The sequence below is a fragment of the Bubalus bubalis genome, chromosome 18, assembly GCF_019923935.1.
Source record: "Bubalus bubalis isolate 160015118507 breed Murrah chromosome 18, NDDB_SH_1, whole genome shotgun sequence".
NCBI classification, from domain to species: domain Eukaryota; kingdom Metazoa; phylum Chordata; class Mammalia; order Artiodactyla; family Bovidae; genus Bubalus; species Bubalus bubalis.
Window position 1 is genome coordinate 39,026,498 of NC_059174.1, and position 24,517 is coordinate 39,051,014.

A 24,517-nucleotide genomic window follows, 5' to 3' on the forward strand; every position below is an offset into this window, starting at 1 on the left:
CAATAAATGCAACATTATAGCCTAGTACCTCGCATAAAATAGTCTCTCAAGAAATATTAGCCACTATAGCCAGGTTTCCTTTTGTTGTTGTGACTTTATCATCATTATTATTAAGCTGTTGTTCTAGATTCCCTTCCATACATTTCTCTCTGTTGTCTTCCTGTCAGCAAAACCTCTGCATGGTTCGTGACGAAGATTTACCTTCCGCACTGAACTTGATCATTACTGAATAAAATCATGTGGACCCACCCTAAATTCACAGTTTCCAGCCTCATCTGGAGTTTCTTCTGTTGTCAGTTCTTTCCAGGGTCCTGGATCTGTTCCAAATTGCTTGGCTTTTTTTGACCCCTCCCCTTTTTATGTCCTCTGCTTTGAAGCTCAGCTTCCCACTTGACTGAGAAAATAGAGGTCATTGTGGGTGATCTCCCTTAGCTTCCTACCCCCTTGCTAAAATTCAGGTAGATCCATATGCTTTCTCAGCTTTCTTTATTCCAGGCCAGCCCAGCCATCTGTGCCTTTGATCGCATCCATTCCCACTGCCCTGAACCTTGCTGTGTTAGTCAGCCCTCCTTCTCTCCTTTCACATGTGCTCAGTGTCTTTTTTGGTTTCTGTGCACGTTTATATCTCCTGTCTTAACAAATAAACATTCCCATTATCTTGCACCCCTTCCAGCTACTATTCTGTTCCTTCATCTTGCTCATCCCTTTTTTTGTCCACATTTCTCAAGAATTATCTGTATTTCTTGGAACATTTTCCTGTTTCCAGTTGTTCACGACAGCTGGCTTTAGACCTCCTCTTGTGGAACTTTTCTATATTGACACTGTTCACCTTGCTCTCTTTTATTCAGCCATGCTGTTTCCTTGGCTGGCTGATACAGTCTGATTTTTTTCATGCCCCTCTGACCATTTCTCCTGTCTCTTCTTAGCCAGCCCTTTAAAGGTAACTTGTCTCAGGGTCTGTCCTTGGCTACTGCACTTCTCATTTGACACAATCTCATTTACTCCCAGGATCTCACTACACTTCAGTGTCAGCACCCAGAGCACCAGTCCAGACTCCCTTCTTTCAGCCTCAGACCTGTGTGTCCAATTTCATAATAGATGTTTCCTCCTGCATGTCTCCAAATACCTCAGATATGTGCAAAATGAGATTTATTATCCACCCCTCCACCAGCACTTTAACTGGTTTGTCTTGTTTTCTGTTTCACCTTTTGGTGTTATCATGAGATGATCAGCTCAAGATGGACACCGCTGAAATTCATGATTCTCAGCCTCATTTGGAGCTTCTCAGTCCCTTCTCTGGATAGGATTTCCTCTCTGATGTCACTTTTGATTCTTCTCTCTGCTCTACTCACATGTTTACTCCATTTCTAAGTCATTTTAATTTTTGCCTCCTAAGTGTTTCTGGCTCCTTTCCCTTCCCTTCAAGGTATATCAGTACTCATTGAGGCCCTTATCATTTCCTTTTGGGATAAAATTGCCTCACAGTTTCCTGATTACGCTTCCTTTTAATAATACAGCCACCTCAGCCAGACCTCTTGTGTATTCAGAGAGTGAGCTCTTTAAAGTGCAAAACCGACATGTCTCCTCGATGCTCACAAACCCTTCAGCGATCCCCCCTACACCTGCAGGATAAGGTCACAGCCTCTGAGAGATGATTAGGTCTTTCCAGCCTTGTTTCTTCTCACTCTGCTCCGTATTTGCTGCTCCAGCATCACCAAACTACTTACTATTCTTTTCTTGCCTCTGTGCTCTAGCGCATGTTGTCAACCTCTTGCTTGACATGCCCGCCACACCTCAGGGCATTGTGCAACATTCTACCACGAATGTCATGTTTCTTAGGGGCTTTGCCTTGAAGGGCTTCCTTCACTGAGTAGTCAGAGCAGCTTCTGCATTTCTCTTGCAGCATTTGCTTCATTCACTCTGCCTCATCATACTGATCCATCCATCAGTAGAGACTTTGAGGCTTAGGGAAACTAAGTAACATCTGAAAATAAAATTCCTGTGACTGAGGATCTGCCCAGTGCTCTACTAAGATTTGAATTCACATTCTGAATGATCTGGCAATTTCCCCTGACATGTTACCTTTTGTTCTTGTTTCCTCACTTTTATTTCTTTGGTTCTTTTCCCCCAGAATTCACTTCTCTTCTCCCCCAGTCATCATCACCTGGGGATATCCTCCTCAGCTTTGAAGATATGTGTACTGTGCCTCATCTTCCTTTAAGGCTTCCTCCCCTCTCTCTCCTCTCCCATCCTGCCACGTGTGTGCTTTTAGTGCTAAAGGTCTTCATATCTTCATTGAGTCCCAACATAGTTGATCCAGTATCACACACGTGTGTGCTTCTTTCTCTCCACCTTTCTGTCAGCAACAGTCATTGAGCATCTACTGTATTCCAGGCAGCACACCAGGGGTGCCCTGGGGATTGTGCTTCTGCCCTCGGGGAGCACAGGGGTGGATGTGTTACAGACTGGTGACACGGTGTGAGTTCCTCCTCATTCAAAATGATACCCTTTAATCATTTATTTTCTGCAGAAATCTGCTAGAGTGTGTCCCTGACTGGGCCTGTGAAGCAAAGAAGATAGAAATACTAGACGTGAGCTATAATCTCCTGACAGAGGTTCCCATGAGGTATTCATGTGTTAATATATATATTATTTATGCATTTAATTAAATAATTTTCCTATATTTGGGTTGCCTGTCAAGGATGCTTTGATTCATCTGTTCAGTAAACATTGAGTATCTGTTGAGTGCAGGACAGCATGAGTGCTGTAAGGAATACAGTAACACGTCAAGCCTAGTCTTGGCTGGCAAGGAACTTAGTAAGCAGACAGTAAGGGTGACCTGTGCAGAGATAACTGTGATACAGTGTACAAGAGTTGCTGGCAGAGGTCAGTGACTTGTTAGTGATAATAGAACATTTGTATTGAGTGATTTGTTATGAGCTGGGCAATGTGCTAAGAATTTTACTTTCATTATCTTATTTAATCCTGTGTTAACCTTATTTTATAGGTGCTGTTACTTCATCTTACAAATAAGGAAACTAAAGCTTAGAGTGGTTAGATAGTTTGTCCATTGTTAACTAGGAAGTGATAGGAGCTGGCGTTTAAATGTAGTCATTCTTACTCCAAAGCCTCACTTTTGGCCACTGTGCTGTATAAATAACATGCCTTAGAAATTCAGAACTTTGAATAATTAGGGGATGCTGTGTGGAGAATACCTGTTTGAATTGACCTTTATAAGATGGTGGGGTTTCTATATGTGGAGGGGAAAAATACAAACATTGGGGGATGAGGGGTGGTACCAAGATGTGTAATGTGAGGTCATTACCTAGCAGAATCTTTAAAAGTATACAGGAGGCTTTGTACATAGTAGGTATGAACATGGCATTAGAGTCAGCCTTTAATCCAGATCCTGAGTATACCATTTACTACGTGTGATGTGAGATCTTTGGCAAACCAAAGTCACTTAACCCTTCTAACCTAATTGTTAAATGGTCTGGCACATTTTAAGAACTGAATAAGTCATAGTTTTTGTTACAATAAATTTTTTAATGAACTTATTATAATTGATTATATTCATGTTGATAAATTCACTGAATTTTCGGTGCTGTCTAGACGTGAAATCTAAATTGATTTATGGCACAAATTGCTTTTTTTGTTTGGGGCTTTTTGTGTTTGGGGCTGTGTGCTTTCATTAGTTTATCTTTCCCCAGAATGACCTGAATGACTTCCTGGTGGGTGGTGGGTAAACATATGGTCGTGGCTGCTTTCTTGGCTCAGGTACCTGTCTGTGATGATACTGTCTAGAAGAACACGTTTCTGTACACTTCCTGATTTTAGTTAACTAGCCAAGGGCAGACTCAGGAAGAGAGATTTAATCCTGTTTTTTTTGTTGTTGTTGTTGTTGTTTCTTTGTGCTCTGTTCCCTTAGAATCCTTAGTAGCTTGAGTCTTAGGAAACTAATGGTGGGACACAATCATGTGCAGAGCCTTCCCACGCTGGTGGAGCACATCCCTCTGGAGGTGTTGGATGTCCAGCATAACCTGCTCACCAGGCTGCCAGATACTCTCTTCTCTAAGGCCTTAAAGTAAGTGCTGTAGATTTTATTGAGAAGAGCAGGACAATGGATAAGCAAACTACCTGGACTTGTCATTGGAGTGACCTTTGAAACTATCTTTACAGAGTGTTTACTTCATAGTCCGGCTACAGGTGGACTTATTTGCAGTTTGTATGGAATAAAATATGACACTGTCTTAGGAGGCAGGAAGCTTCAACTCAAAAGGTGAAATAACCATCAAATACTTGGGAAGTTATGATGTTGTAAACAGGTTTCAAGAGCTTGGGAAGGTTCAGGCTTTCATCTCAAAAAAGGAATACAGTTATGATCTTCAAAGAGAGGCTGCAGTGTTCTGATACAGCTTCTTTGGGCACTTTTCAGCTTTTGCCTTAGGAGAAAAGGACATACCACTGAAGTTAATTTAGTTTTTGCTTCTAGCATTGCCAAGCTATCATTAAATTACACTCTTTATCTGCAGGCCTTTTTTACTCCCTGCTTTGAAAACTGTGCATTTAAATGCAACATTGTTCCAAAAGTATTACTTGCTTTCTCATTGTAAATTAACAAATAGTAAATCTTCCTATTTTAATACCCATAATCAGGTTTATTTAACACGTATGTCACCATTCAATGAAAACTAGTTTTTAATTATAGTCTTCTGTAATATGGAGAAGGCAGTATTGTCTTCAATTTAGACATGGAGAAAGCAGGGAGAAGCAGTAGTAATTAACATAAGGCTGCAGGACGCGTACAAAAAGCATTTAGCCCACAAGCGTCTGGCTTGTTCTTTGTTTGGCAGCTTTGTTGTTGTTAAGTCGCTCAGTTGTGTCCGACTCTTTGCGACCCCATGGACTGCAGCATGCCAGGCTTTTGGCAGCTTATACATCTCTTAATGTATGATATATTTGGTTGGATTTTCCTAAAAATCTTTGGAAATTCTAAAAAATGCATGAAGGAAATTTTCTCTTTGAAAAGTTTACATGGAGTCTTAGTGCAGTAACATTTGTTAATTAGCAAGTATTTGTTAGTAATGCATTACAATGCCTTTCATTCTGATGAAATCTGAATAAAATTAGTTTACAGCTTTAGAATCTGCAGTAAAGAAGTTACCTAGAGGTTGTAGCAAACTGTCAATAATATTTACTAGTATCTCTGCACAGAGAATTTGGGACATACAAAGATATAGACACACAGTACCCTCAATAACTTAAAAGCTAACTGGAGATACAGATCACACAGTTTGAGGATGACTTAAGAACACATAAGTTTAATAATATATTAACTGCCTTTTATTGACCGTGTTCTATATGTACCAAACTCCGTGCTAGGCAGATTTTTAAAATCATACCATGTTTTACTTATTAGATAGGTGAAGGTTAAAGTGAATTATGATATTCAGTGTTGACAAAAGTATGAGCCAACGCATTCTTTGTATCCTTCTTGTGGGAGTATAGTTTGTTATAGCCTTTCTGGAGCTGATTTTGGCAATATATGTATAAAAATCTTAAAGATATATGTAGCCTTTAACCCCCGGAGAAGGTGATGGCACCCTACTCCAGTACTCTTGCTTGGCAAATCCATGGATGGAGGAGCCTGGTAGGCTGCAGTCCATGGGGTCGCTAAGAGTCGGACACAACTGAGTGACTTCCCTTTCACTTTTCACTTTCATGCATTGGAGAAGGAAATGGCAACCCACTCCAGTGTTCTTGCCTGGAGAATCCCAGGGACGGGGGAGCCTGGTGGGCTGCCGTCTATGGGGTCGCACAGAGTCGGACACGACTGAAGTGACTTAGCAGCAGCAGCCTTTAACCCCACAGCTTCTGCTCCTGGAAATGTAGCCTAAAGAAATAATTGGGTATGGGCTCAAAGATATTCATTACAATGTTTATAATAACAAACAATTGGAAATAGCCAATATGCCCATAATTAAGGGATTATAGAGGGAGTGGCTAAATAAATAATTCTATTAAAATCAGACAAAAATTTTTCCAAAGGGTGACTTCACAGTTCACATACTTGTGAATGTAATACTCAGCAGCATCCTTTCAGTGGACATACAGACAGAAAAACATGAAGCTGGCTTACAATCAAGCCAGTGCAGAAGCCCAGGAACTTAACTGGCATGAGTTGAGTAAAAGGAACTTTCATTGGATAAAGTCAAGCAGAGAAAACACCCTGGAGGAAATTATTTTGTCATCAGTTTGGGAGCATGGAAAGGCATTGTTACATACTAAGATGGCATGATGGTTTCCACATCAGAAGGCAGCAAATAGCCATAAAGGAAATGATGGTTTGCATGTGTCTGTCAGTCTCAGATACTTGAATGCGTCCGCAAATAGTCTGGAGTCTCTGCCATCTGCCTGTGCTGGGGAGGAGAGCCTGAGTGCGCTACAGCTGCTCTACCTGACCAACAACCTCCTGACAGATCAGTGTGTGCCCGTCCTGGTGGGGCATCCGCACCTGCGCATCCTGCATCTTGCAAACAACCAGCTACAGACGTTTCCTGCAAGGTAAACAGATCCAGACTCTGATCGTTTCAGACATGTAACATGATTCCACATTTGTCAGACTGTGTCACATATCTTTTACTGGGTGCTCTTACTTTATCTTGACCGACTTACCGATCCCTTACTTGAATGAGAAGGTCTGTTTGTACCCTTTTGTAAGTATCATTAACCACAGAGGTTGTGGTTAAAATGTGTTTAATTCTTAGTATATAGGTTGAATGTCTGCTGTATGTCAAGACCTGTGTACATACTAGGGAGACAATGATAATTAAGTTGCAGTCTCTGTCCTCAAGGAACTTGAATTTAAATTAGGGAAATAAACGAGTATTATAATATTGGCAGTTGCAGTTCAGTGTAATAAATGCAGGATGTTAAAGATATGTGCAGATAGCTGCACTGCAGAGATGAATAGTATTCAGCCAGGCTACATTTATAAGACATAAGAGAGACATTTGGTATTGTCAAAGTTTTAAACAGCATCAGTGGAGAAATAAGTATCTTCCAAAATACCTTTGACTAAAAAATTTTTTTAGAAAATTTGACGCCAGAAAAATTCATGAAGGTAGTTACTAAAAATCGTGTTTTCAAAACCTAAACACATAGGAAAGTGACATTTGATATAATTTGAGTGAAATTATATATATATATATCATAAAATTATATCATTTGATAGAATTTGAATGAAAACTATTTTTTTCTAGTTTTGTTTTACAAATTTTCTTAGAAATGTGCTAAACACAGAAAACACAGAGATTGTAATTTTTGTGATTGTTTATAAAATATTTGGAGCTTATAGAAGACAAGCGCAATAAACTTGATTACTTCCTTGAAAGAACTTGAACAATAGCTTTTAAAGTGAATGCAGAATCTTAATTTCAAGATGTGATAGATCTCTTGAAATCCTAGCAGATTAGTTCACTTGGCCTCAAATATGTTCAGATAAAGTGAAAATGACACACCACTGAGAAGTTATATGAGTTTATGAAGCTCTTGGGAAATACCAGATGTAATACTCTTGAAACTTATGAAGTCCTCCTAATCTGATGATACTTAGTGCTGGACTAGTTCATTTCAGTTCAGTCGCTCAGTTGTGTCCGACTCTTTGCGACCCCATGAATTGCAGCATGCCAGGCCTCCCTGTCCATCACCAACTCCCAGAGTTCACTCAAACTCATGTCCATTGAGTCGGTGATGCCATCCAGCCATCTCATCCTCTGTTGTCCCCTTCTCCTCCTGCCCCCAATCCCTCCCAGCATCAGAGTCTTTTCCAATGAGTCAACTCTTCGCATGAGGTGGCCAAAGTACTGGAGTTTCAGCTTTAGCATCATTCCTTCCAAAGAACACCCAGGACTGATCTCTTTTAGAATGGACTAGTTGGATCTCCTTGCAGTCCAAGGGACTCTCAAGAGTCTTCTCCAGTACCACAGTTAAAAAGCATCAATTCTTCGGCGCTCAGCTTTCTTCACAGTCCAAATCTCACATCCATACATGACCACTGGAAAAACCATAGCCTTGACTAGACAGACCTTAGTTGGCAAAGTAATGTCTCTGCTATCTAGGTTGGTCATAACTTTCCTTCCAAGGAGTAAGTGTCTTTTAATTTCATGGCTGCAGTCACCATCTGCAGTGATTTTGGAGCCCAGAAAAATAAAGTCTGACACTGTTTCCACTGTTTCCCCATCTATTTCCCATGAAGTGATGGGACCAGATGCCATGATCTTAGTTTTCTGAATGTTGAACTAGAGTAATCTGAATATAGATAATAAAACTAAATGGAATTCAGGAGCAGAGTTTTAAGGAAAATATGTGTTCTAACCTGAATCATAAGTCTGCTGTCATCTCCTGAACACCGTTATAATTGCATGGGCACAGTCCAAGGCTTCTATTTCCTTTGGACTGTGTTCAGAATCCAGCACAGTTCTGGGTGCTCAGTAAGAGTCTGATTGAGATATAGATTCTGTGTCTCTGTGTAAGAGAAAAACATGAGGTTTGGACATGGGAACACCTTAAATACATATGATTAAGTTTTTTTAAAAGTTATAAAACAGTACATGTAATAAGCATCATGTTTTAATTAAAAAAAAATAGGGTTTCATGCATTTAAAAGGACAAGAATACTCACCACCAAATTGTCATCAGAGATTAAATCTGGTCATGGGGTTAAAAGTTTTTTTTTATGTTCAGCTTTATTTTTCAATATTTTTCAGCAAGTATTATTGTTGTAATAAGAAAGCAATTTTAATTCACGGAATTCAATTATTACAAAGTATTTATCAGTATTCTAGCAATGGAAATTATCTGTGATATATGAAAAGGGCAGAGTTAATGCAAAATCTGCTTATGAAAAATTTGACAGGAAATTCAGCAAAATGAAAATAACTTTTTCAGATTGGTGGTGGTACTTTGGATTTATTTTTTTTATTTTTCTGAACTTTCTGTTGTGGGCTTCCCTAGTAGACCAGTGGTAAAGAATCCACCTGCAATGCAGGAGACGTGGGTTCGATCCCTGGATCAGGAAGATTCCCTGGAGAAGGAATACCCACTCTAGTGAATCTTGCCTCTGAAATCCCATGGACAGAGGAAACTGGGAGACTGCAGTCCATGTGGTCACAAAGAGTCAGACTTGACTTAGCAAGTAAACAGCAATAACAAACTTTCTGTTACAGCAGTTTATTATCTTTACAGTTTTAAAAAATCTGGATAAAGGTGTTAGGCCCTCTGAAGCTATTCTGCTTACTGCATAGAAAGCTTGGCTTACTCCAGGGGGACAGTGTGAATGGCCTGCATCACAGCCCATGGCACAGGGTTGTGTTTATGCTCGGCACTCGATAATGTTTATGGAAGCTGGATTATGTTATGAATAACTATGGAAATTAAAACTGAAAGAAATGTTAGTGATAATTTAGTACAACTTTTTATTTTATAGCTGAGGATATTGATGTCCACTGACACTAACTTACCCAGTATTTTGCTACCAGTTAGTGGCAAAGCAGTACCGTAATTAGTCGACTGGTTAACCCTGGGAAGATGTTCCTGCCCTGAAGATCCAGCAGCTGCAGTAGAACCATGGGACACTCCAGCTCTCAAAGTGCACTGAGAGGGAGGCAAATGAGGCTGCAGATGAGGCTGAGGCTCAGCGGGAACATTCGTTCACCGTGGTGGCTGTTCATTATGGCCAGTTAATCAGGCCACAGGCAGGTCCTATCTGTACTCTGGCTACTGTAGAACTTGCTTGGCAGCTGCTTGTTTAGGTGCAGTATGGTATTTTGGTGTTTCTTTTTCAGCAAACTAAATAAATTGGAGCAGTTGGAGGAACTAAACCTAAGTGGTAACAAGCTTAAAACCATCCCCACGACCATTGCGAACTGCAAAAGGCTGCACACTCTGGTGGCCCACTCCAACCACATCAGTATTTTTCCAGAAATACTGCAGTTGCCTCAGATCCAGGTACTTCTGTTTGCTGTGTCCTGGGGTGATGGCTGGAGTGTGACTCCTAAGAAAGTGGCAGTTTGGGATCACAGTATATTTAATTGACTCTTGGGAAGAAATGGAATTCCCTTTGAGGATATAGTGGGAGGTTGAATGTTAGGGAGTTAAGAATTAACTTAATCTCTCCCTTTTCCTTTCAGTTTGTAGACCTAAGTTGCAATGACTTGACCGAAATCCTGATTCCAGAGGCTCTGCCTGCTACTTTACAAGACCTGGACCTGACTGGAAATACAAATCTCGTTCTGGAACACAAGACACTGGACACATTTAGGTAGGAAGACCTCTGAAGTTGAATCCACGTGTGCTCTTACTCCCACCAGCCTTGTGTGGTTCTTCATAATGACTGTGCAGACCTCAGTTTATTAAAGCTGTAGGATGACTTAGGTCATAAAGTCCCTCGGTTCTCTTCTTTGATCCAGTTTGTGTTGGGTGTTCTGTCCAACAGTCAAGCTCAGCATCATGTTTGCTGCTCAGCTGCACCCCAGTACCTTTATAGGGGACTGCATCCCACAGGCTTGCAAAGCCTATACTTGCCCAGCCTCACGACCAAAGAAAAAGCCCAGAGGTGGCAACAGAGACATCATGGTTTAAAGGGTAGGGGGTTCTTACTTGTTTGAACCAAGGTCCTAGAGCAACACCACCATGTGCAGCAGATGGCATGCAGGACACAGTAGTATCTACTACAGACGGGGAGGGCATCGGTTACCTGGGAAATAGCAGAGGAGCACGCCCCCTCACCGTGCCTTTGATAAACTGTCATAGTAGAGATAGTTCACATCTAAAGATCAGAACAGTCACTAGCTAGGGCTGGGTGAAGTGGTGGGAGGTCAGGGGTGGGGTAGGGCATTATGTATGACTTTATGATTAGGCTCTCTGATTAAGAGGGACGGTCAGTCGGGTGAGTAGGGTGTGAGTGAGACAGGAATTGGTCAAGCAGGGGAGGTACAGAGAGCAAGAGAACAGCTATCTTGAGTGGTCTGATCATATAGCAGGCATAGGTAATTTAGGTGGCACAATTACATTGTGTTACGTCTAAGACAGTGCAGAATCACTCACTGTACCAAGACTTCACTGTATCAAAATACTTCAACTAAGTAGACAGTTGGTTGAAACTAGAAATCTTTGTTGTGCTTAGTTTTTGAGTGAAATGAATGGCATCAGTTATTACAAAATTGGCCCGTATGTCTTCCTCCTACCCCTTTTCTTTCTTTTCTTCCTTCTTGGTCTGTGGGCCAGCATACTACTTTCTTGGGTCTCTCTGGAAATGAGTCTTAGTATGTCAACAGATTATTTTATAAAAACAAATTATTGTTGGGATAGCTTTTGTAAAATAGAGACACATGTAAGGTTTAAACCTCCCTTCCTCCAATTCCCACAGCCATATCACCACCCTGAAAATTGATCAGAAACCTTTGCCAACAACTGATTCTACAGTTACATCAACCTTTTGGAGCCACGGACTGGCTGAGATGGCAGGACAGAGAAACAAGTGAGTATCATGGCCATGAAGACTGAGAAAATTCTCTTGACATCTGGGAACAGATCTAATGCTGAAAGCTAGGCCATGTTGTTCTCCTGGTTTGACATAAATAAATCACAGAATGTCAACATCAGATAAGATTCCTCTGAGACCGTAATCCGGTAAGACACAACAAGATGAATGTGCACAGAACACTCACACCCCACCTCATGACTAAGATGGGTTACTGCTCCTTTCTTTATCAGTCACAGCTTTGTCCCATGCTAACCTTCTTTCCCTGTAGTTAAGATTTGTTGATTATCAACCATAGAATAGCCCTGCTTTCTTTTTTTTTTTTAACTTTTTTAAACATTTTTTTCTCTTATTAATATGTATATTTTAAAATTTTTGGCTGCACCGTGAGGCAGGTCCCTGACTGGGGATCCTTGACTGTACTCCTTGCCTTAGAAGGCAGATTCTTAACCACTGGACCAACAGGGAAGTCCCAGAATAGCCCTGCTTTCTGACAGCACCCAATCTAGTATGACCCCTCACTTTGTTAGACTTTCCCCAAAGTGATCCAGCCAAACCCAAATCCTGTACTAGGTTTTTTCCAGTACCCACTAACATACTCCTGAGTCCCATGGTGTGCTTTCTCTTGTTGTTACATGATAAACCCAACTTGTTGAGCTCCAAGTGTGTTGTACACTTTGGGGAAGTCTTTGAAGAGTGTTGATAGTAGGCCTTTATCACTACTGAGAAAAAACATCTTTCTAGCCTTCTGTAACATTGAAGTGAAGTGAAGTCGCTCCGTCGTGTCCGACTCTTTGCAACCCCATGGACTGTAGCCTACAAGGCTCCTCTGTCCATGGAATTTTCCAGGCAAGAGTACAGGAGTGGGTTGCCGTTTCCTTCTCCAGGTCTGTTGCGAAGGTAATATACACTGCTCCTGAATGTGGCTGAATTCCCCCATTTCTTATGACATCAACTGTTTAAGATGTTGCTTACTTATCTTCTGTGTAACACTTTTTTTTAATGTGTAGATGGGGATTTACCACTATTCTTCTCCACTCTCAATCAGCACTTAATTTTTAATTTTTTAATTTTTGGGGGGCACCACATGGCATACAAGATCTTAGTCCCCTGACCAGGGATCAAACCTGTGTTCCCTGTGTTGGAAGTGCATCCTAACCACAGGACTGCTAGGAAATTCCCTTCCTTTTTTAAAGAAGGCTCCCTGGAGAAGAATGCTTTGCCACTGACTTTCTCTGTCTTTCTTCTGTTTCTGTGATAGGTTATGTGTATCTGCTCTAGCTGTGGATAACTTTGCAGAGGGGGTGGGAGCTGTGTATGGCATGTTTGATGGTGACCGGAACGAGGAGCTCCCTCGCCTTCTCCAGTGTACCATGGCAGATGTGCTTTTGGAAGAGGTACAGCAGTCAACAAATGACACAGTTTTCATGGCTAACACCTTCTTGGTATCTCACAGGTAAGCAGGTGGGTTGGTCTGGGTCTCAATTATAAGTACAGGAGCAAGGTGAGATCTTGATTTTTGTGTCATGACCGTTCTGTCCATCAGCATGGAACATGGGGACTGTGGCTCTTTAAAGAGCCTGTGGGAGCCATCTGTTTTCTCTCTTGAAACCAAAGGCTGCTGAGAATCTGGAAAGCCCAGACAGCATGTGTAATAGGTTATGTATGTGTTATGTGCATTTCGGGGAAGGAAGGTGGTTAAGCCTCTATATGATTCTCCTAAGGGTCAAAGACCTACAGAGGTTAAGCACTCATCAGATTCTTGTTTTTAAAATACTTATTATTGAGGATTTACCAACTAATCTCCTCGCTGATGCCTAAGCCACTTAAAGGCAAACACCCTATAAACCAAACTGTTGAAAATCTCTTCGCGGCTAATAGAGCATCTTGCCCAGCAGGTGGGCTGCTTAAAGCATATGTACAACTGAGAGAGTGACCCTTTGCATACTCAAGGTTCAGATGGAACAGCCTGGAGCCCAAGCTGGTTTCACCTGTCATTATAACATAAAGATGTTGGGAAAGAAGTCTATTTTTCAGTAATAGAATTGAGCCTAGGGACTTGGCAAAATAAAGCATTTGGAAAAGGAAACTCAATTTATGAAGCACTTCCCAAGAGCTGGACACAGTTTCAAGCATTTTTCATACTGTATCTTTAATTTTCTAAATAAGCCGAGGAGGTGAGTATTTTAATCGGAAAAATTTCTTGGAGCATTAATTTGCTGAAGATCTATAGCCCATAAATGGGAGAGCTGGAATCTGAAACCAGATCTTTCTGATAGCATCTGCTCTGTGCTTAGCATTGTGTACCAAGTGCTGGGGGTTAGGGGTAAACACCATGTGCATGGGAGAAATAGAAGGAAAACTGTGGGCCTTCTTTTGGGGAACTTACAACCCAAGTAAGTGGTTCAGAGTGTTGTTCTAGGACCAGAAGCCTCAGCATCACCAGAAGCTTGGTGGAATGTAGATTACTGGGCCAGCCCTTTGCCCACTAAATCAGAAACTTAACAAGCACTTCAGGTGATTCTGATTTGCTTCAGTTGGAAGCCACTGAGTTAGGTCATTGCCGATTATGATCAATCAGAAGCAGCAGAGAAAGTTACCTCTTCATTGCCTTCTTTGCCCCTACCCTTTTGGTAAAATTTCTTAGCTACGAGTAGAAGGCAAAGCTCTCTTCACCATCATCACTCATATCAAGATGGATGAGGGTGAGGTGGGTTCATGGTCAACAGAAAAATGAGGAAGTCTTGGATATGAAGGACCGCTGCTTTCTTCTAAAACTAGCCGTTTTCATTTTCTTTTATTTCTAAACAGGAAATTAGGAATGGCTGGCCAGAAACTAGGCTGTTCGGCTCTCCTTTGTTACATCCGTCCTGACACTGCTGATCCAATGAATAGCTTTAGCTTGACTGTGGCTAATGTTGGCACATGCCAAGCAGTCCTGTGTCGAGGTGGGAAGCCAGTGCCACTCTCTAAAGTCTTCAGCCTGGAACAGGATCCAGAGGAGGCTCAGAGGGTGAAGGACCAAAAAGCCATCATAACAGAGGTAAATCTTACACTCCACCAGTCACTTCTACTCCTTGAATCTAATGAATGCTATTCTACATAGAACAACGAAAGTCCATTTTCTTCCTATCAAGCCTTGTAAATTGTACTCAATCCAGATAATAGTTACAGAAGAAAATCTAATGAGCAGCTAATGACTAGCAGAAAGAAAGAGCAAAGTAATTAGAAATGAAAAATCCTAAATTGTGGTCTTTAGACTTACACCTAACATGTAAAATAAATGTAAATGTCCCCCTTGGTTAATTTTCATCTGGTTTCTTATTCCAAAACACAAGAAGAAAAAGTTTATAGTTTGACATCCCTGTTCTGAAGTGCAAAGTTTCAGAGTAGTTTTCCTGTTTATGGCTGAATATATTCTGGTATTGTTTTGGGTTTTTTTTTTAATAAAGAAGCATCAATATTTCTAGTATTTCATAACTCTCCTCCTTTTTCAGAAGTTAGCATAGGACTTTTGCTTTCAAAGAGACTTTAGCAATTACATGTGAACATTGTTTACTGCAAAGCAGAATTTTGTTCAGATCTTCTGCCCATATTTAATTGTTTATTTCTTGACTGTTGAGTTCTTTGTGTATTTTGGATACAAGTCCTTATCAGAAATGTTTTGCAAATATTTTCCCAGTCTGTGGGATGTCTTTCATTCCTTTAGTAGTGTCTTTTGCAGAGCAGAAGTCTTTAGTTTAATGAAGTCCCACTTACCAATTTTCTTCCTCATGGGTCATGCTTTTGGTATTGTATTTAAAAACTCATTGCCAAACCCAAAGTCACCTAGATTTTCTTCTGTGTTGTCTTCTAGAAGTTTTGTCTTTTACATTTAGATCTGTGATTTATTTTGAATTAAATTTTTTTGTAGTAAGTGTAGCTTGCTCCATGTCCAGATTTTTTTTTTTTTTTGGACATGTAAATGTCCAGTTGTCCCAGCAGCAAATTGCCTTAGCTCCTTGTCAAAGATCAGTGGACTCTTATTTGTATGGGTCCACTTCTGGGCTGTCCTGTCAGAATTTTACAAGAAGGACTGTCTAAAAGATTCCATCCAAGGAAGCACAAAACCAAAAAATTATCCTGCTAATGTGGTTGATGCTATGAAGATTCTGGAACTATGATCTTAGGAGGGTCTTTCAGTCAGAACAAATGAAAGATAAAAGATAATTTTTTATTTGATTAGTCTATTACAGAATTTAATTAATGCTGTTAAGATTTTTCTTAGGGAGTCCTAGACAAGTAGGAAACATTTTTATAATTATAGACATGTATTGTTTGTTACCTGCTTAAGCATTGTACTTTTTGTTTTGTTTAACCTTCACAATAACCCCCATGAAAGAAGTGCTTTTATTTTTATTTCACAGATGAGGAAAATAAAATTACAAATTTTTAGAGTTTGTGACAAGTTCTGATAAATAAGAGTGCCAGGATTTTCACCCAAAGAATGATTACAGCTATGAAATTAATATATTGAGGGTTTAGGTGGTTTTGTTTGGTTTTCTCTTAAGAAATCAGTATGAAGCATCTGGCAGATGAACATGCCCAGCTTGCAACCAGGGTTATTCCTTTTCCTCTGAGTTTAGAATTATATCATTCTTGATACGACCCTTAGAGAGTAGGTAAATTATGCCATGGATTCAGACTTTCCTTTTCTAGGCCAAATAACTTCAGGGATTATTCAGTGCTTTAGCTATAAAGATTCTCTTACCCAGTTAATATCTTCAGTCACAACTTTCAGTCCCAACTCTGCCTTTGTTATTTATTTATTTGGCTGTGGTGCATCTTAGTTGCAGCATATGGGATCCAGTCGCCTGACCAGGGATAGAATCTGGGCCCCCTGGATTGGTAGTGTGGAGTCTTAACCACTGAACCACAAGAAAAATCCCCCAACTCTGCTTTTAAATGAGAAGTCATTTTTAGTGACCCATCTGAGTTTTGGCCCCTGCCAGAATACGAGTGATGGAGAATTAATGATAGTTTTGCTTATTATTTTCCTAACAGATGTTTCTCTATTTAAGAACATGCTGAGGCCTATACTTAACATTAGAGCAAATATCTTTTGAGATGGAGGTGCCTTTTAACCACTTAATTTTTATTGGTTTTAACTCAGTCCTCTCAACTATTTGTGGTATAATACCCATTTGATATTCTGTCCTTTTGGAATTCTATACATTTATTTCTTGTAAATCCACTTAAAATTGCACAGACTCTAGGAGAAAACCATATACCATGTCAGCTCTATTCTATTGTAGAGCCCTAAGTGTTGTGATCTGGAAAGATATAAAATTGTGTGTCACTGTTGCTTGTTTCTCAAAGTTTGCATTCTGCTTATCTCTAGGACAACAAAGTGAATGGGGTGACCTGCTGTACCCGGCTGCTGGGCTGTACATACCTCTACCCTTGGATCCTCCCCAAGCCCCACATATCTTCCACTCCACTCACCATTCAGGATGAGCTGCTGATTCTGGGAAACAAAGCGTTGTGGGAACACTTGTCATATACAGAAGCGGTCAACGCAGTACGCCATGTGCAAGACCCATTAGCAGCTGCCAAGAAGCTGTGCACATTAGCCCAGAGCTATGGTTGTCAGGACAATGTGGGGGCGATGGTGGTTTATTTGAACATTGGTGAGGAAGGCTGTACTTGTGAAATGAATGGGCTCACGCTCCCAGGTCCTATGGGATTTGCTTCAACCACCATCATCAAGGACCCACCCAAGCCGACCACTCCTTCCTCCAGTAGTGGTATTGCCTCTGAGTTCAGTAGCGAGATGTCCACTTCAGAAGTGAGCAGCGAGGTGGGGTCCACTGCTTCTGATGAACATAACACTGTTGGCCTGGATGCTGGCTTGCTTCCGAGGCCAGAGAGGCGCTGCAGCCTCCACCCAGCACCTACTTCTGGGGTGTTCCAGCGCCAGCCCTCTTGTGCGACTTTCTCGAGTAACCAGTCTGACAATGGCCTGGACAGTGATGATGACCAGCCGGTAGAAGGGGTCATAACAAACGGCAGCAAGGTGGAAGTAGAAGTAGATATCCACTGCTGTCGGGGGAGGGATCTTGAGAACTCACCCATCCTTCCAGAGAATTCTCCTGCCCCGTGCCCTGAGGACCGTGCTAGAGGATCGTTATTTGGGATCCGAAGACAGAACAGTGTGAACAGTGGCATCCTTCTGCCAGTGAGCAAAGACCGGACCGAGTTACAGAAGTCTCCCTCCACTTCCTGTCTCTATGGAAAGAAGCTCTCCAATGGCTCTGTTGTACCCCTGGAAGACAGCCTGAACCTCATCGAGGTGGCCACCGAAGCACCCAAGAAGAAAACCGGCTATTTTGCTGCCCCCACTCAGCTGGAGCCAGAGGACCAGTTTGTTATACCTCGTGACCTAGAAGAAGAAGTGAAGGAACAAATGAAACACCACCAGGAAAGCAGGCACGAGCCTGAGCCCAGTGAAGAGGATCGGACCGAGCTCCCGGAGGAGTTTGACACGGCGCTGTAGTCCTCCCCCAGGGGCCACGGCATCGCGCAAGGCTGCATGGTGTAGGGTAGGGGACCCTGCCAGGGGCATTCTGCCTCTGTATCTCAACCACAGATGAGAGGGGGCTGGATCTCGGAGGTGGAAATGGTGAGAGCTGTCAGGGTCTTGCTCTGGATAAGCTAGTCAACACCATCAGTGTTAAGTTTCATGTTTAACCTGCATAGGGATCCCCAGGTTCCTGGGGAGCGGGTGGGCATTACTCTGTATCAGTCTTGCCACCTGCCGTTAACCCTTTCTCTCCTAGGATAATTTTGAGAATTTGCCTGCCTGGGCAGGAAAGGGACTATTTCTGTGGAGGAATAACTGAAGATTGGTTCCTTTTACTGATTGCTGCTGATAGATCTCTGTGACAGAGAAATCACCTTCTATCTCAACCTGATGGGATGTGATGACTAGTCACATGGCTTTTCCTTCTTCTCTACGAGAATACAGCCTATTGAAATGATGTTTATTGGAAATGTAGAACCAATCAAACAGATAATTTATGTTTGTGATGTAATGAGAGCACTTTCCACTGACTGTGAACTTTTTATTTTCAAATCTGCACTCGAGCCAATCTTCTTAGAGGCAGCCCACATCCTTTGTCCATAGGCAGGATGATCATCGGGAGTTGGGGCCAGCTGTGAGGGTACGAGGAAGGGCCCTGGGAAATGGACTGTTGGATGTCAGACTGTGAAAGTTCCTGAGAAACAGGGGAGTAGGATCTTCTTTGGGGGATGAAGATGGGGAAGGGGTGAGGAACAAGACTACTTCCCCCAAATCACAAAAAGAGAATAACTGACAAATGCGACACCTGATAGGAATCTCCCAGAAGATCACAAGAGAGGCATTTGGGGATTGGCCTCTTTCCATAACATGAGGTGGAGATGGCAGTCAGCCTTCTAGTATGCAGGGCCCAAGGCTGATGCTGCTGCTCACATCCAAGTAACCTTGAGTTACAGCAGACGACTCTGAACAGACTGAGGCTGAATGAGAACAGATGGATGGATGGATGGAGCTTCCAGTTAGACAAGTTCCTTCTCTCATTCTCAAGCCTAGAGATGGTTTCCTAAAACATAAGGAGTGAGTGGAAGTTTCAACTTTTAATGGTTAACAGAGTCTTCTGAAAATGCTTATCCACCTCACATGGCTTCACAGTACTGGGCTCAATTTCCATAAAACTTGATTGAGAAAATCCTAAGCTTACAGAAAACCTGGTTTACTGATTTTTTTTTTTTTTTTTTTTGCACATTCCATGTAAGCCTAGCAAAATGCAGTTCATTCCATATTTCTGTTCCATTGCCTTTTCCTACAAAGTTTTGACATTGCTTAATTTTACCCAGTGGGGAATGTGCTTTGAATTTTTAGAATACTTTGACAATTGAAAATAGAGTAGAATCATTTTTAATCTGTTTGATGAGAAATGAAATGTTAAAGATAGGGTTGATCTATACATACATATGTTGGGGGTTTTATTTTAAGTTTTGCTGAAGCAGTAGTAGAAAACCAGATGACCTCTCCACAGATAGTTAGGTATCCTCATCTTCTCAGAGGCCTGTACCCATGTGTATGTGTCAGTGAGGTACACACTCTTGGAAGATTCCATACCAATGAGTGTCTGGTGTTCACCCTCTCTAAGATATGAATTTGAGTCCCCAAATTGTCAGGAACATTTTTTTCTGTGTCAAACTACTTGTTAGCTACTGAAAAATTTTAGAACTCAGGTCTTGATTTGAAGTGAGGAACATAATATGGTTCATACAAAGTTCAGGTGCTGTAAGAAAGATGGGAACAATAGTGTGTTGCCGCCTTATTTTTTTATGGGAAAATGGGGGGAAAATGAAGGAAAAATGAAGGGAAAACCCAAGATGATAGTGATGAAAATTATTTTGGGACGATACCACTTTAATAATGTAGTCTTTTTAAAATTGTCCTTTATCTGTGAACTGTTTCTTGTCTCTTTGTTTCCCACCCTACGCTAATTGGAACCACTACAAAGCCCAGTCATGAAACTACTTAACTGAAAGTAAATGTATTTACTTTGTAATCAGAAGAACCTTCAAATTCCCAGTGTTCTTTTATGTTTATGTCCCAGGTTTATGTTCAGGAAACGTTAGGTTGTATGAAAATCTTTAATATAGGCTGTACCAAAACCAATCGCTCTTTTTTTTTGTAAGTTCCTTTGATTCATTTCCCTCTATAATTGCTGTTTGTTAAAACAGAGGATGAAAAGGCCATAGCCCATCACCAAAAATACACAGAACCCTCTTGACCTATGAAGTCATTTACACTTACTGTGTGAGCTGATTAGGTTGTCAGGTGGTGAAAGCCAGTAATCTGTCTCCAGGTGAATGTAATCTGCTTCCCAGGACTTTACCCAGAGGACGCGTTCCCCAGGTGGGCAAAGGCCCGTTGATCTCTAGCCCAGAGGTCCCAGCCTCTGCACGATACTCAGGTCCCTGTGTGTACCTCCCATTTAATGGAGCTGTTTAAGAGAGTTTCTGAAAGAACATCACTCCTGCTTATGGGAGTAGTCCAGGAGTCCCATGGAAGAAAGAAAACTATACAAGTCTTGGCAGCCATGGTATTTTTATTCTTATCCAGATGGATTGGAAATGTATTTGAAAATTTGAATGCTAGTATGTCATAGAGCTACCGTGATACCATAGAGTCATTGAATTATTACTCCTCATTCAAGTGAGGGCTTTCTTATACTACTGTAGAGTGTATGTGCAATAAGTTGATGAATTCATTTTCCTGATGTATAGAAGAGCCAACATGAGCAGCTTGGTAATCATTGGGTGCTATTTTAATTGTTTGTAGCGAGTGCTATTTTCTAGGAGATGGAGCCAGTTAGGTTTGGCTGATCTGCTGAATATCAGATGATGCCCTTCTTTCCATGTCAGCTCTCAGCAAAAGCAGGTACTTGGAAGCCACAGGCTCCCCTCCTCTGTCTACTCAGTAATCACTAATGAAGCGACCTCCACAAGGGAGCACTTGGCTGTTGTCGATAAACATACCAATTATTAAATAGTCTCCAAGCCATTCAGTGATGTCTGCAGCATCACTCTAGAACTGTCTTGTGTCACTTTTTTACTTCCCTCTGGGTGGGGCCTCTCAGACTCCCTCGTTCATGGAGGCAAGTTAATCTTTCTCTCCAGTTAGTGACTTTTGCCCCACAGTTGGGTAAGCACTTCCTAGACTGAGAAAAGCAGCTACAGTAAATCCTGCTCTGTTTCCCTCATTTGGTGACCATTCAATCACACATAAGCTCCTTGTGTTCTAAATTTCATGCACTTCTCCCAGACGCTGTAGGGTTTTCTCTCGCTGTTGCCAGTGGAGGTCATCCAGACAGTGAGTTCATATCTTATGGTTTTGTGCAATCATTGTCGTATTGTAGTCCTAAGACTCATTATAGTGTATTTTTGATATTTTTGAAATGTGTTAAATTTTTTAATTCAGTAATATGAGCCAGAGCATGTTGCAGCAAATCTATTGTTTGTAAAAAAATAAAAATAACGATAACAATAATAATAAATAAAATAAAATGGAATATCTTTTTCATGGCTTTGTTTTAAAATGGAATACCTGTTATTTTATAAGTACTTTATTTTAGCATGAAACTGTAATTTTCTCTAACTTGTATGTAGAATTAGTTTCTTAACCAAAAGCACCTTTAGGATTTTTCTGCTTTTTCTTGCTTTAGGGGAAGATAAGTGAAATCACATTCCATGACAAATATGAAGCTATGAGTTAAGGCAAGAATAAATATTTTTGATCACCTTTTAAGCTGAAATAGCAATAAAGTTTTTTACATTAAGAAATATTATATTCTGACTTGGTTTATATGTTTAAAGAAATCCCAAAGACAAGAAGCATGGTCCTTATTTCCATGCAGGTTATTAGCTGATGAAAGGGAACTCAACTTGTGAATAATCTACAGCTCCTCTTAAACCACAGAGCTACCGATGATACAGTGGAACTAAGTGGATAATCTGGCCATCATGTCTGTCCTAATGGCTTTGGTGTTAGACTTTAAGGCCGTGGGTTTTGGCTTACAATACCTCTGATCTAGGTAAGCCTCTAAATTGTTCCCCTCCCCTCCCCCTATTGGTTGTCTCCCATAATTTCTGGATGTCCAGGCAAGATTAGCTACCTCTCACTCCAAATAAAGCCCCAGTTGAAATAATTTTGCAGGTTTCCTCCTCATTTAGCAGAATTTATTACACGTCCCAATGTGCTGGGCCCAACGCCGCCATCTGTTTTCATACCTCAGTTCCATGACACACAAACCCACCTATTCCAGGGCGGCATAAGTGCTTCATGTGACATAATTTTCCTGGTACATCAAACACAAGAACACAAGTCACTCGGAACACGTTTCAATGTGTGATCCACGGGGTCTAAGTTTTGCCTCTGCTACTTAAAAAAGATTTAACTTTAGGCAAGTTCATCTCCCTAGGCACAGTTTTTTTCTCGATGTTAAATGGAAATAAGAGTCTCATCAGCTGAGTTAAAATGAGATGATGCCAACAAATACTTCTTAGCTCAGCACTGGACCTGGCACTGAGCAGTCGTGACAATGAAATGTCAACCATTGGGTGAGCCACTTAAGCCTTCCTGAGCCTTCGTCTCATCTGTAAAGTGTAAGAAACCTTGACCAACTGACCTGACAAGTGATAGTAAGGCAAGTTTGGCTAAGGCACTTTGAATGTGATGGAGTGTTACTGTAGTGATGAGAGGAGCTGAATTGATGCTGTATAGCTGGGCCTGGGCACCATATGGGGGTCGCAGAGGCAGAAGTCCTCATATTCCCAAGCCCCTGACCCAGACATGTCAAAGATCTACTCAGGACATAGTTGAGGGGATAAATCCTAGGTGAGAATAGTGTGTGTTCGGAAGTTTTGGTGGGGGGTGGGGGGTGCTTGGGGTAGGAAATGGGTTGTTTGATTTTTGCTGCTGTTAAACCTGTCTTACCACTCAGTGAAAACTGCCAGGGACTCCAGCCATTGCCTTGGGCTAAGGTGGTGGAGCGGAAGCTTCATTCTGTGGCCTAGGTGTTTGTATTTTAAGGTCACAATGTGGACTTTTAGTTGATTGTTTTCCTCCAAGCTTTACTTTTTGTAAAAGTATAATCTAGATCCCCCCCCCCCCCCCCCCCCCCCCCCCCCCCGTTTCTGTATGAGGTTTAGTTTTGATCCTTCGCCTGGGATAGGTTTTATAAGAATTAAGAGTAGGATGGATTTAAGAGGTGAGGGGAAAGATGGTATATTCAGGGAGAAGAGCTAGCAAACATGCAGGAGTAAAAATGTCCAACCCATGTCAGAGGAGATGATGTTGACAGTTGTTTTCATAGTCATTTTGGCATATGTTGAAACAGGCTTATGTTGGCTGATTTCTAACTGTATAGACAGTCTGAGATTTATGTCAAACTTTCTGTTTTTAGAAATGTACTAAAAATTCGGTTTGAATTTATTTAATCTCATGAAAATAAGTTATGAAATAAGATGGCAACTAGAAAAAAAACTACATAATAACATTTCTAGTTGCATCCCACATGAACTGAATATCTGAGACTAGTTGTAAATTATAAGAACAGCTATAAAACTTTAGATTAAAATTATCAAAAGAACTTTATTTTTGAGATTCTGTGTTAATGAATTGTTACATTATGGAAACAATTCAGGATCATGAAGAATTTATAATTAACCTTTGAAGGCCTAATCTGTAGGGCACTGTAAGGGATGCAGAAATAAAGATGCCTCCAATATACCTGTATATTCCAGGAAAATCATCTGCTTTATCTTTGCATTCAGCTGTATAACATGTTTTAAGAAGTTTATGAATTATTTCTCACTATTTGGAGGCCTCATATTTCAGGAAATGATAAAATCTTCCAGGAAGTGAATTCCAGTCAAATAACTTGAGAAAGAAACTAACCTGGAAAGGTGGCAAAAACCATCTTCTCTGAGCCCTAACGCAGGAATCCTGAGGAGGACCATGTATGCTAAAAGCACTTGCCTTCAGGTATCAGGGATCCAGCCCCCCATCTCTAATAGAGGAAGGCTTCTTGGGGTCATGGCACACTATCTTATCTAGGGGGCAGGAGATTTTTCTTCTAGGGAGAGAGTCAGAATGGAATTACTCGTTTGAAATCTAACCACACAAAGGCTTTAAAATCAGTCCCCTGGGATCATATACAGGGGGAAATGGCATGTTTTTCTTAATGACTTTAGTTCAGACAGGCAAGATACTTCTACTGCCTGCTACTGCCTGACGTGTTATTTTCATCTTTCAGAATTCCTCTGGCTAATATTTAAGCTATTATTATTACCTTACCATTTGGCAAGAAAGCCAAACCATAAGCATATATGCAGACTTCCTAATGTTTCTCTTTGTAGTAAAGGTGGAGGTATTTTTTG

At 41.1% G+C, this 24,517-nt stretch overlaps 1 protein-coding gene across 2 annotated transcripts in view; it reads left to right on the top strand.

The window, feature by feature from the left end:
- Positions 1 to 21,924, top strand: part of PHLPP2 (PH domain and leucine rich repeat protein phosphatase 2) — a 63,273-nt gene extending 41,349 nt beyond the window's left edge. Inside the window, exons 11-19 of one of the 2 annotated variants that reach the window (XM_025268982.3) lie at positions 2,531 to 2,626; positions 3,929 to 4,084; positions 6,364 to 6,564; positions 9,846 to 10,008; positions 10,191 to 10,321; positions 11,429 to 11,539; positions 12,804 to 12,998; positions 14,354 to 14,585; positions 16,923 to 21,924. In XM_025268982.3, coding sequence (XP_025124767.1) covers positions 2,531 to 2,626; positions 3,929 to 4,084; positions 6,364 to 6,564; positions 9,846 to 10,008; positions 10,191 to 10,321; positions 11,429 to 11,539; positions 12,804 to 12,998; positions 14,354 to 14,585; positions 16,923 to 18,077 — 2,440 coding nt within the window. In that variant the 3' untranslated portion in view covers positions 18,078 to 21,924. The remainder of the gene's footprint in view (positions 1 to 2,530; positions 2,627 to 3,928; positions 4,085 to 6,363; positions 6,565 to 9,845; positions 10,009 to 10,190; positions 10,322 to 11,428; positions 11,540 to 12,803; positions 12,999 to 14,353; positions 14,586 to 16,922) is intronic. The other variant, XM_025268983.3, reaches the window with a different exon arrangement.
- Positions 21,925 to 24,517: the final 2,593 nt, after the last annotated feature.